General features: G+C 41.7%; 2 protein-coding genes across 5 annotated transcripts; one reads left to right on the top strand and one right to left on the bottom strand.

Moving 5' to 3' along the window:
• Positions 1-404: 404 nt before the first annotated feature.
• LOC119730504 (ribonuclease P/MRP protein subunit POP5-like) lies at positions 405-4,636 on the bottom strand. Of its 3 annotated transcripts, none has more exons than XM_038203463.1 (6): positions 4,523-4,636; positions 3,547-3,662; positions 3,129-3,274; positions 1,431-1,568; positions 911-994; positions 405-656 (listed from the first exon to the last, which is right to left on the bottom strand). In XM_038203463.1, exons 2-6 carry the CDS (start codon positions 3,564-3,566, stop codon positions 565-567), a joined length of 480 nt encoding a protein of 159 aa, XP_038059391.1. In that variant the 5' UTR covers positions 3,567-3,662; positions 4,523-4,636; the 3' UTR covers positions 405-564. The 3 variants fall into 3 exon arrangements, with proteins under 3 accessions (XP_038059391.1, XP_038059392.1, XP_038059390.1); XM_038203464.1 differs by lacking the exon at positions 4,523-4,636 and adding an exon at positions 4,280-4,299; XM_038203462.1 differs by lacking the exon at positions 4,523-4,636 and adding an exon at positions 4,223-4,279.
• On the top strand, positions 4,384-11,512 carry LOC119730503 (zinc finger CCCH domain-containing protein 13-like). Of its 2 annotated transcripts, none has more exons than XM_038203460.1 (5): positions 4,384-4,559; positions 5,225-7,141; positions 7,730-7,844; positions 9,257-9,326; positions 10,575-11,512. In XM_038203460.1, the coding sequence occupies exons 2-5, from the start codon at positions 5,305-5,307 to the stop codon at positions 10,632-10,634; spliced, it is 2,082 nt and encodes a 693-aa protein (XP_038059388.1). In that variant the 5' UTR covers positions 4,384-4,559; positions 5,225-5,304; the 3' UTR covers positions 10,635-11,512. The 2 variants fall into 2 exon arrangements, with proteins under 2 accessions (XP_038059388.1, XP_038059389.1); XM_038203461.1 differs by lacking the exon at positions 4,384-4,559 and adding an exon at positions 4,646-4,711.
• Positions 11,513-11,888: the final 376 nt, after the last annotated feature.

The following is an 11,888-nucleotide window of genomic DNA, read 5'->3' as shown; positions in this document are numbered from 1 at the left end:
TTCCTCGTTTTTTACTTCTCATGAATGCCATTGCAAATTGCAAAACACTGTACAAAGTCTTGTGTGGTTCGGAAGTTCCTCGTTTTTCTAAATTCCCAGTTGCATGCCTGTTACATGCTTCTTCTGCTTCTGCTGGATACTATGCAAGCACCACGAGGGCCCAATTTCATAGAGCTGCTTAAGCAGAAAATTTGCTTAAGCACGAAAAAACATTGCTTAGTAAATTTAGGCTACCGGCCAAAACTCCATGTGATGTACATTGCTTATGACTGGTATTTAGCTGTTGTTTACTTAGCATAACAATCGCATGGAGTTTTGGCCGGTAACCTGATTTTATTAAGCAAGACGTTTTTGTGCTTAAGCAAATTTTGTGCTTAAGCAGCTCTATGAAATTGGCCCCTGGTGGTGGTTATAACGCATAGGTTCGACCACGTTATAGCCGCATCCTTTGCAATTCAGCTTCTCAGCTGCAAGAAAGGACGACCAGCCTTCACAATTATTATTATTATTATATCGGCACAGAGTAGTGTTTTGATTTGGTCCATAGTAATAATCGGGTGTTCACTATGTGTCCTCCAAGGCACCGTCTCCAAACTCCTCCTCCTCCTGCTCCAGGGTGCATCGACGAATCGACTCCCGAACTTTCTGCCTCTCCTCTGCAAAATGACAAGACAAGACAGCAAAGTTGCCAAAAAAATCAACTGTGAATGTGGCCTATGCATTGTCAATGGAATAGGGGGGCAGGGCAGTTGGGACTTCAACCAACAGTATTGCATGGTAATAAAAGCACCAATGCTGACAGGTCATGTAGTTAAAACTTTTAACCACTTTTTAACATCAATCTTAAATAGATATGAGCCTGGAAATTTCCTACTTTGCGCCGCAAGATTTTGTACTTGTGATTCCTCACCCTTTGTTCTGCATTGCCTGAGTAGGACCACCAGCTGTCGTCTGTTGTACTTGACCAGAAATTTCTGGCAGGATCGGATAGTTCCTTTGAGAGATAGATGGTAAAAATATTCATCATCAAGAGTCATCGTCTATTATTTTGAGAGCACTCTCAAGCAAGGTGTGATAGCTGAAAATATTAATGCGGCCTAATGACACTTGACTGTATTCTATAAAATATAGTTTATGATAAAATTTAAATATGTAATTCTTTTAAAAACTTTTTAAATTTTTGTTTTTGTGAGTGGCATTCGCAATATTTTCAGGCATAGATATTATGGATGATTGAAATTTCCCATTTTCACATATACTTCAGATTCCTTTTTGATACATAGAGGGACTTGTATAAAAATGTGTTTAATTTTTCTCTTTTATTTCTCAAGAAGTTATGTGACTTCCAATGGATATTTCTCAATTTGGAAATAAACTCTTAAACTTCCCAGTTAAAATGTTAACATGAAATCAAACTAATATACCCCTACCTGATATGTGTAATGTTCGCATTGTGACAGGGAAACTGGCCACCGATTTGATGAACGGTAACGTCGTACTGAGAATCTTCTGGTTTTGGCGTCGGACTCGAATCATCATGACGCCTGTGTCAGGGTTCAAGTACTTCACTGTAACAAGAGGGAAGACGTGGGGAAAAAACATAAATCAAAGGAATCCCACAGACAAGCTGTAATTGGTTATTGTTTGATTTCATCCCAGTATGAACACATGCTGTTGTTGGAACTCTGTTGATGTTTAACATCTTTGGTGACATAATTGACTGTTTGTGTTCATCATCATCGTGTCGCCCACAGGCGGGATCCCCTTCGGCATCTCCAATCTTCCCTATCCTTTATGCAGGCAGCCAACTCTGTTGTGGTCTCTGCCCCGGCATCTCTCCTCCGGACACCGACATAGCTCGTCCTCTGTCTTCCCCTCAGCTTCACCCCATGAGTCGGTTCCCACAGCACCAGACGGCTTGCAGGTAGCTCAGGGTGTCTGCAGCAGTGCCCTGCCATGCCCATCCGCCTGTATGCGATCCTTTGTGAGATCCGAGGTAGCATGCTGTAGAGCGTGTTATTAGGCGCGTGGTCTCTCCAGTCGATGTTGAGCACCATCCTCGACATTCTGGTGTAACACTTGTCGAGGGACTTCTGAAGGGTCGTGGTTAAGGTCCAGCACTCACATCAATATAGCAGGATGGACTCCACTTGGTCTTTGTGTTCAGACGAATACATGGTACCCTTTGTCTTTAACCCATTAGCCCTGAAAGCGCCCACAACCACCCTGCCATTTACTCTCAAACCGCCCTAAACCACCCTAAACCGCCCAGCACTCTGTTTTTTTATTGATTTATGGAAGGTTATATTAATACAATGCACACATTTAATACAATTTTATATAAACTGCAAAGGGCCCTGATTGATGCTTAGTGCAAACAGCTTAAAAAGTGATATTTACTGCTCATGCTGCTTCATGAAACTTGCCCAGATACAGCACTATTCCATGAAGATGCTAAGCACAGATAATATTTGCTTAGCAAAAACATTTCCCAACCAAAATCTCATGCAACATTTAGGCCTACTGCTTGGGGACTTGTTATTGTACTTGGCTAATTGTTGCTTAAAGGGAATATACATCATTTGCTTTTGCTGTAATTTTCAGAAATGGATGGAATTGGGGGGTTGGAAATATATAGCAAATATAGTTACACTGACTTTTTTGAGGTTTTGGGTTCGAAAAAAAGTTATAAAAACCAAGAAAAACAATCATTTTCCTGTAGTCTGGTTCCCTGACTCCATTTAAGAAGAAACAGAGCAGTTTACATATATTGGGGAATTGTAAGGTCAGGGAACCAGTCTAGCTGGCTTGTACCCGTTCATAGGTGTGTAATCGATTGCAAACAAGTGCGATGGTCAACTGGGGCCAGAAGTTGAAAAAAAGCCAGTTTTTTCCAACGCTGGTCGGCCGATCAGCGTTGGAAATTGATACAAAAATACCACTTTTCTTGAAAATGACAGTATACCAGGTGCCATGATTTTACAGGATGCTTTACACTGTCATTCACTAACAGTCCAGCAAGGTATTTCAAAATGATTTGGTAGTTTTATTTTTTGATGTTTGCAAATGTTGTATTTTCCCTTTAAACTTTGCAAAAAGAAAGATGTTGTGTGTTTTAGAGCACATACCATTTAATCCCCATGCTATGGCGGCTGCACCATAGTCTCCGTGGATCTGCCTGACGGCGTCTTTGACGGCATTGTACAGATGCTGATTATTGACTGCCAAAGCTCGCCAGATGGCATCCTCAAACACCAACTCGCATAGGAAATACCTACACAATCAAAGTAAATAACAAATATATTTGTAAGCCGGCAATTAAGCCTAACCATCTAGTCCTCCCCCCGGCTGTGACCAAAACTTTCTCAAAAAAGGCAATGTTCCCCCCCCCCCCCCCCTAGTATTTAACCTCATTTTGTGAATTCCTCATGTGAATTCCTGCGATGAGCATGTTAGCTGGAGTTACTCAAGCTTGTCTGGTCCATGCCTAAAATTTTAAACCTGAAGCAGAATCGGAAAAAAATTCTCCCCGAATCATTCGCTTACCTGTTCTTTATCCTCACCATGTCCAGTTAAAATATCTCTCCAAGAGTTGACAACCAATGCCTGTGTATCAATTCTGTAGTTTCAATGCAAGTACCTACTGTTGTTTCAGCTACAGCCTGAAGAAAACAAATCAAAATCACACTTTTTTTTCTAATTTATTGTCAAGCTCAGGTTCCCCTTCAGCTAAGTGCCAAGTTCATATTACATCATAGGCGACTGAACCTCCAACTTCTTTATCCCCACTCTTACTACTTCTGAAATCAGAAGGCTACTCGTAGCAGCCTTCTGATTCCAGAAGTACACTACTACTACCGAGTACTGGCTCAATGCTCAAATGCTGAACTTCATATTTTGAGCCACACAGCCATGCTAAAAAGCAGCAGAATAGCAGAACTCCCATGCACCAAATAAAGTCAATATACGACGGAAAGATTTCCATATAAGATTAAGAAGTTCACTAATTTTCCTCTGTATTGACTAACAAGCCCCCCGAGAATAGCAATTTCATGTCATCAAAGTCAGAGCAGTGAGAAAATACAAGCATTTTCTTAAAAAACACTTAGAATTTTTCAGTCCAATCTCATAGGGTTTGTACACAGGGTGTTGAGTGAACTTCGTATATGGAAATCTTTCCAAACACTGAATTGTATTTGTAAAACAAATATTGGTGCAATACCAAGTGGTGTTTTTTTTGGCAAGTTCCGGGCAGACGACACAAGTCACACATACTTACGCCTAAACAGCGCCCTCTTTTGAATGAATAAGGCTTGTCACATGTCTAGTGTCCTTGAATCCCACTCATTCAAGAATCAAAATGTAGTCTGTTCATAAAGCACCAGACTAATGTAATTGCTTTCCCGAAACGCTCCAGACATAAGCGTTGACATCTGAACGGAATATTATTGCCACAAAATTGCTACAATTTTTGATTCTTTTTGCAGCCTGATACTTTAGAGTTGAAACGATAAATACTTACCGTATCTTCGTAGTTGATCTGGAACTCATTTGAAAGAGTAAGTGAAAAAAAATGAGAGCAAAATATGAAAGGAAAAAAATGGATCACATTGTCAAAACTCGAAGGCATTTTCGTGTCCCGTTTATTTGCAGCGAGAGGGCGCTGTGCTATTTATTGTAATCTGTTGTGCATGTTTCAGTGGTTTGTGGGGTTAGTACGTGCAGTCGTGCACATTACATTTTGGCAATGCCTTGCTCTATGGTTAAGATATGCGGGTTAATATGGAAATCCCTACTCTACTGTGAGCTTAAAATTCATATAGGTTTGATTTTGATTGTTTCTTTTTACTCCTAGTACTAGGCCTAGACCTAGTCGCTTCTTGTCTCTTTTGACACGGTGACAGTGAGTGAAAGAGTGTGACTTTTAGTTTTTATGTTGTTTAAGTTTTGTTGTTGGCCATCACTGACAATTTGGCCATCACTGACAATATAGTTAACTTAAATTATAGTCATAAACATGACATTATTTATGAGTGAAATATAAAACAGAGACCTATCCCTCTAAAATTACAAGGGGACACACGTTAAATGTAATACAAATTACAATGTTTATGTGTCCACTATACAGCAGTCATTGTTTTAGTGTTGTGATTTTGTCTTGGAAATATAAGAAATTGTAGACAATTATAATTCTACCTTCAGATGTATTTTTAAATTACTGCAGAATTGAAGGACACGCTTTTTTTTCTGGGGCATCTGTGCAACCTGTGTATTGTTTGATGTCTCTGCATCTGATGAGTGGCCATGAGCAGCCGTCAACGCCACAGCTCCAACTCCGGTAGCCAATCAGATGACAGCTCCGCCTCCGGCTCTAGTTACAGCTCCTCTTCGGCATCGGGCTCCCCAGGTGCCCAAGTCCCCAAGGCCTACGCTCGCTTTGAGAATGACAGCCAGCAGGTCCAGACTCTCGTCGATCAGGTTAAGGAGAAGATTTATCGCAAGCGGCCTTATTCCGTCTCCCTGAGCAGCCGCAGCGAATCCGATTCTGAGCCGGAAGGGAAAATACCAAAATCCTACTCGAAGTCCCAAGAAAGCCGTAGAGATGGAAAGACAGCCAAGAAAAGATCAAGAATGCCCTCTGAATCGAGTAGCAGCAGAAGTAGTAGCAGTGAGTCCTCAAGCTCTTCAAGTTCTAGTGACTCGGAGGACTCAGATTCTCTGAAGAAACAGCAAAGAACAGTTCACCCACCAGCGAGGTCAAAGGAGCAACAGTCCAGACAGAAGTCCAACAGTCATGGGAAGAACTCCACACGGCATGGCTCTGAAGATCAAGAACGGCAGTCTCATCGGGATGGAAACCACAGGGGGGAAGCTTGGAGTCCTGAGGAGGATGGGCGGCAGAGGAGAAGAAACGAGGATGGACACAGGCATTCAGATGCGGTCAGAAAATCAAACCAGAGAGAAACTCATAACGTCGAATCCAAATCTCGACGGCATGAAGAGCCGGTCGAATCTAGGTCTCGACGGCATGAAGAGCCGGTCGAATCTAGGTCTCGACGGCATGAAGAGCTGGTCGAATCTAGGTCTCGACGGCATGAAGAGCCCATGGAGGAGAAACGATACTCCAGACCCAGTGATCATGGACGGCCCAGAGCACAACAGGATCACAGAAAAGATCAGTCCAACCAGTCGGGTGTGAGACAACGGAACAACCATGATGAAAGGCACAGTGAACGAGATGGAAGGCATAATGATCGCGTGCGAGAACCTTCAAGGGAGGAACGTGTGCACGATGAGAGATCCGTAACCAAACGAAGGGAGGAGGATTATACCAGAGGTGGTAGAGTGCCAAATGAACCATCTAGACACCTTTCGAGGGAGGAAAAATCACAATCCAGGAGCAAATCGGAATCCAGTAAGGAGCTGGATTACAGGAGGGACAGGGATCGACGAGACTTATCAAGGACAGGGAAAGATGAGGAAAGTTTGAGGCTGGCAGAGACGAGCTCACGATCCCAAAGCAAGACTGGGTCCAGCAGCAGGGAGAAGGAGCGACAGAAGGAACATGAGAGGCAGGAAGCCACCAAGACAGGGGTGGGCCGAGAGTACTTCAGTAATGAGCGGGGATGCTGGGAGTGGGAACCTCTCAATGCACCGGAACAGAGGGCATCATCCAAACGATCAGGGGCTCGGGCTATGTCTCCAGAGCACCATCACAGCAGCCGCGACCGAACAGAAAGCAGCAGTCGACATTCAGCAAAAGGTGACGATCAAGTCGCCGAGAGCAACAGTCACAGGCGAGAGAGCTCCCATGCCGATCACTCCAACTCAAGGAAGAGGCAACGTCCTGCATCACCACCAAAGGCAAAATCGGCCGATTCTGACAAAAAGAGGAAAAAGAAGAAGCGGAGAGGGAAGGATGCGGAGAGACAAAAGGCCAGGCTGAAGGAGAAGAAAAAGAGACGGAAAGAGCGGGCCGAGAAGAGAAAAGCCAAGAAGAAAGAGAAGGAAAGACGAGAGAGGAGCAGCAAACGAAGCAAAGAAGAGAGGAGGGGAAGAGAAAGGAAAGAGAAGAGAGATAGCAAGCCGATTGGGCCTCAGATCTCAAGCATCCAGGCCAAGCTCCTCAATATGGCATCAGGTAAGATAGGACCCAGCTGCCAAAATTGAGCCACTTGAAAAATTGATTCGGATTTTGTTCTAGGAATCTATACATAAATAAGCCCCAAAAAACTACATACATGTACCTACTAGCTTGTAACAATTTCTGGTCTGGTGGCAGATTTTGGTTTTGTGTTCGGGAGTGCGACCAAGTGGTTAAGGTCCGTGACTCGAGATAGGAGAGCCAGGGATTCGAATCTAGCTTCTGGCCATGTTGTGTCCTTGGGCAAGCCACTTCACCCCCACTTGCCTCTCTCTACCCTGGAGTATAAATCGGTACTGGCATAAGCTGGGTTGTAACCTGCGATGGACTAGCATGTCATTCGAGGGGAATAGAAATATTCTCAGACGTTTCATGGCAATGAACGCCAGCATGATGGGCCATGTTGGCCTGTGACAGACTTTACTTACTGCATTTTTTGTTAATTGCGTTCAATAAGTTTAGTGCAATTATCTCCCCTAATTACACAATTACATTTTCTGTCCCCAATTCCTAATTCTTCTCATTTATAAGTGACAGTATTTACCGTTTTTTTTTATGTGACTGATCGTCTTTTTCCCCCTGTAGGAGGTGATGAGCCTGCTCCCCCATCACGCTCCATGGCTCCGATGACAAAGCAGGAGCATGAACGTCACCAGGGCAGGACGAGGCGTGTGTACGACGAAGATACAGGCCGGCATAGGTCAGTGTCAGTTAGTTTCGTGTAGACTTGGACAAGTCTAGGTTTCACTTGGTCTGTGCAGTGTGCAATGTGCACACACAGTCGTTTTTTGCTATGCTTCCGAGGATCGGCTTTGTGTTTTCCTTTGTTCCCTTATCTAAACCTTTCCCATAGACTAAGCGCGTAAACCGGCATTCAAGGACAAAGTGACCTTCGATCGAGACCACAAAAGAACCTTTGTGCTCCCTTCGTGTGTGATCCTCGGTTGTAAAGCCATGTATTTAAAGAGCACACATTCTTGTTCCGTAACTTTAGGGACTACACACCTGTTGAGTGATAGTTATTGTGGGGACCAAAGACGCTGTGGGGACAGTAGAAAGTCGCCACAACTCGACCCTAATTACCCCTAACAATGAAAAACTTCCCGATAACGTGGTGACGGCCCGCCCCTACACACTGCAAGGTCAAGATATGAGCTGTATTATAACATACCTTGATTTGTTGCACTTTTGGAAAGATGTTATTGATGGAATTCAGGGCTGGTTGGCAGCGGTTGTTGTGGATATCGAATTAAGTCCAACTTGAGTGAAGTCTAGTTTTGTCGTAGAGTCCATCACAAGTCCAGTCACAGTTAAAGATATAGTCCATCATTTGTATTTTGTGCATTTTGTTCGTTTGAAGCAACAATAGGGCTCAAGATCTAAAGAAGGGTGCTGAACAACTAACCTGATGAAGTTTCAGCTCAGCTTCAGCTGTATTTTCCGAGAAAAACAGCATTCTAGGATCTCAATTTCAAATCAAAAGTTACTGAATCATGTTTTGAATTGTTTTGAATTGCAGCTTATACGCGACGTCACGCACTGATCCGATGAATTATAGCAACCGCGCGTGCGTGTGCGTCGTGCCAATGCTTGCGCGCGCTTCGCCGAATAACAAAACGAACTACTAATTTAAATTTTCCTACGTTGCGTCTTAAGACGCACCGTTGGAAAGGCCTTCTTTCGTTGATAACTTCAAAATGACAGCTTGCCAGAAGGAATAATTTCACAGGGAGTTTAGTTCCCTTACTATCTTTCAACCAAATATGTTTTTCAACAATAATTACGCCAGTTACTTTTCGGATGGCTGCAAATGATGGACTATAGCTTTAAATCACAAGTCCATTTACGAGTTTCACATGCAAGAGGGAATCATCATGACAAAGGAATGCCTTGGAATAGCTTGCAAGTTGTGACTTAAAGCCGGGCTGGATGATGGACTTTTTTGGACTTGTGATTGACATGATTGACTCAATGCTATATCAGTATCATGTCACTGAGCTTTTATGAATTTTTGCATCTTGGGATATGTAAATATTAACAATGAATGTTGCCCATAACCGACATTCTTTTAGATTCAGTAAAAGATATGGTTTCATTGATATTTCTTTTTAGGCTTGTGCGGGGCGATGGAGAAATAATGGAAGAAATCGTCAGTCGAGACCGACATCGACAGATAAACAAGGTGAGTTGTGTGTTGCAAGAGAGGTTGAATTTGGTCGATTTAGGGCAGTATTTGAGAAGATTTGTTTTTTTTTGGTTTTTTTTGCAATGGTTTGGTCCAAACCATCACAAGGAAATGATGGTTATTCCTGTTTTCTTAAAAATGACAGCATGCTAGGTAAGCACCATCGATATATCAATATAACTTGATTATTTAATATTATTTTGATATCAATATGCTGATAGCAATTTTGTAGTCATATCATAATATCGAAAATGTCGATATTGAGGAATGATACTAAAACTATTGAAAATTTGTCAGATATCGGCAAAAGAAATCTTCCGTTTGGGCTTTTACTTTAGTGTTTAACGTTTGCTGTAAAATGGAATAAAACTCGGCGGCAACTTGTGCTTGTGACTAAAAAAATTGCGATACGCCAAGTGGCGTCATTTGTGCTTTGCGTTCACTGGAATTTGCAGTCTCCCCCATTGTAACACCTTAAAAGAAACCGCCCGTTCTGGACAAACTCTCAGTGCTGAGATTTTTTTTTAAACTTTGAGCAATATGCTCCAGAGAAAGCCGTAGAAAATTGGGACTTAGGCCAAAGAAACAAAGTCTCCGGTTTCTGGTATGCGCGCGCGTCGCCGTAGCCATGCGCGTCGGCAAAATGAAAAAGTTTTTTCAATGAAAGATGATGTCTCAAAACCGCCAATCTCACTGGTTTGACTGGAATCCTGCTGCTGCACAATTTTAACGTGTTTCTAGATTGGGTTATGGTCGAGAATAAGCTTTATGTGGCCTCTCTGGACTCCCAGATATTTGCACTAAGTTTAGTCGGGCACCATTTGCAGTCATCAGCCGACATTTGAAGCAAAAAAATCAGGTAAAAACAAAAAAAGCCGCGTCGCCGCACCACTTTTTGGGCAGGCTCCATACCAGAAACCAGAGATTTTTTTTTTTTTGCCTTATATTTATTTTTTTTAATCAAAGTATCATCTTTATGGTCTTTAACTTTTACATGGGATAATCGATATATCGAATATTCTCGATGTTGGATTTCCGATATATCGATTATTGAAAATTCTGATATCGATGGTGCTTAATACTAAGTTCAATGATTTCACAGGATGCTTCATCCTATTTTTTACTTATTACAATTAAGTAAGATGTTTTATGAAATAATGTAGCATTGGGTTCCTTCATAAAAGAGACTTTTATGACACTTTTACAAGTTCCAATCAAAAACAAATTTACGTTATTTTCCAACAGCAAGCAACCAGAGGGGACGGCTTGTCTTTCCAAAGGAGCCTCGGTCTTCGCAGGTACTAGGAAGAGGTCAATGTGCTTTGGAGGTCATCGCACATGCTCCGTGAGGGTGAAATAACGTTGTATTTAATGTGATCAAATTTTTCACACGAAATTTGGTTTTTCACCAAAATCAAGTCTAATATGTGCAAATGAAATGCAATCCTCTTTTTTTTTTCATCGCCAGGATTTATTGCATCTTAATAGTGATTTGAGATATTAAGTGAATTCACTGAAAGCTTGTGCTAATTTGAATATTTTAAAGCATTTCTTACAAAATTGAATAGCAATTATTGCTTTTTTTTTGTAGAAGACCTGTTCAAAAGTTGTAATATTCCTTGCCCCGCAGTATTCCTTTTTTGTATATATAATTTCATTGGTTCATGGGAACACTGCAACATTTTCATTGTAACTTCAAAAACAATTCCTTTGAAATACACATGACCTCAAGTTTCTTCTGTTCATTTGAACATGTGAAAGAATTTTGTTTGTATTGGAAGACCAATCGTGGTTTCTGGAGGAACAGATATTCATGTATTTGACTTGAAGTGAAGAAAAATTACTGGAAATTTGCATAACCATAAATGCAGATTTGTGGCAGAAGAATGTACTTGTGTTGTCAAAATTAGGCCTTTTGAGTAAACATACAAAATTTAGTCCACACAAATTTTGTTTGTTAAATTGTTCGTTTAGAAGTTACAATTGAGTGTTCCAGCAAATATTTTCTCGCAGAAACTGCTTTCCGGTTTTCGAAATTGACTCGTATGTACATTTTTCTGCAGTTACACTTTGCATGTAATCATCCGTCCCTTTGTGTAGGCATGGTACCACACACATACATGTATGCATTCTGAAGCATTGTAAATTAAACCTGGGGGATCAATATTCACAGACGAAAACACTATTTTAGTCGCTCATATGTTATCGTAAAACTTCTGTTGACTTAGTGCAAATACAAAGACCATTTGGCAGTGGTTTATAAACAGATTTTAACGTTTTATAATCCTTTTAACGGTAACCTTCCCAAATCCTCCAAAATCCTCTTTGCAAGGTGGAAGATTTTGCAGGATTGAGGCTACATGGCAAAAAAAATGTGTGGCTGATTTCGGAGGATGCACTGTGTCAAGGTCTTGGGCCAGACCTTGTGTTGTTTATGCTCAGCCGTGCGTAAAAATTATACTTGAAATCCTCCGCACTGCTCCAGGATGTCGCTGGCTCTGCCTCAACATATTGACAGTGATTGCTGGAGGATTTTGCAGGATTAAGGCAGTGGTCACC

Source organism: Patiria miniata, unplaced genomic scaffold (assembly GCF_015706575.1).
Source record: "Patiria miniata isolate m_02_andy unplaced genomic scaffold, ASM1570657v1 HiC_scaffold_22, whole genome shotgun sequence".
Classification (NCBI taxonomy): Eukaryota; Metazoa; Echinodermata; class Asteroidea; order Valvatida; family Asterinidae; genus Patiria; species Patiria miniata.
This window is presented reverse-complemented; position numbering and strand designations above follow the sequence as displayed.

What these genes read in the sequence shown, in the direction of transcription:
- LOC119730504 (XM_038203463.1), bottom strand. Translation starts at nt 3,566, where the DNA reads ATGGTGAGGATAAAGAACAG. An exon ending in ATGGTGAGGATAAAGAACAG is followed by an intron (nt 3,275 to 3,546) that starts GTAAGCGAATGA and finishes TTGATTGTGTAG; the next exon opens with GTATTTCCTATGCGAGTTGG. An exon ending in CAGGCAATGCAGAACAAAGG is followed by an intron (nt 657 to 910) that starts GTGAGGAATCAC and finishes GTCATTTTGCAG; the next exon opens with AGGAGAGGCAGAAAGTTCGG.
- LOC119730503 (XM_038203460.1), top strand. Translation starts at nt 5,305, where the DNA reads ATGAGCAGCCGTCAACGCCACAGCTCCAACTCCGGTAGCCAATCAGAT. An exon ending in GCTCCTCAATATGGCATCAG is followed by an intron (nt 7,142 to 7,729) that starts GTAAGATAGGAC and finishes TTCCCCCTGTAG; the next exon opens with GAGGTGATGAGCCTGCTCCC. An exon ending in GAAGATACAGGCCGGCATAG is followed by an intron (nt 7,845 to 9,256) that starts GTCAGTGTCAGT and finishes ATTTCTTTTTAG; the next exon opens with GCTTGTGCGGGGCGATGGAG.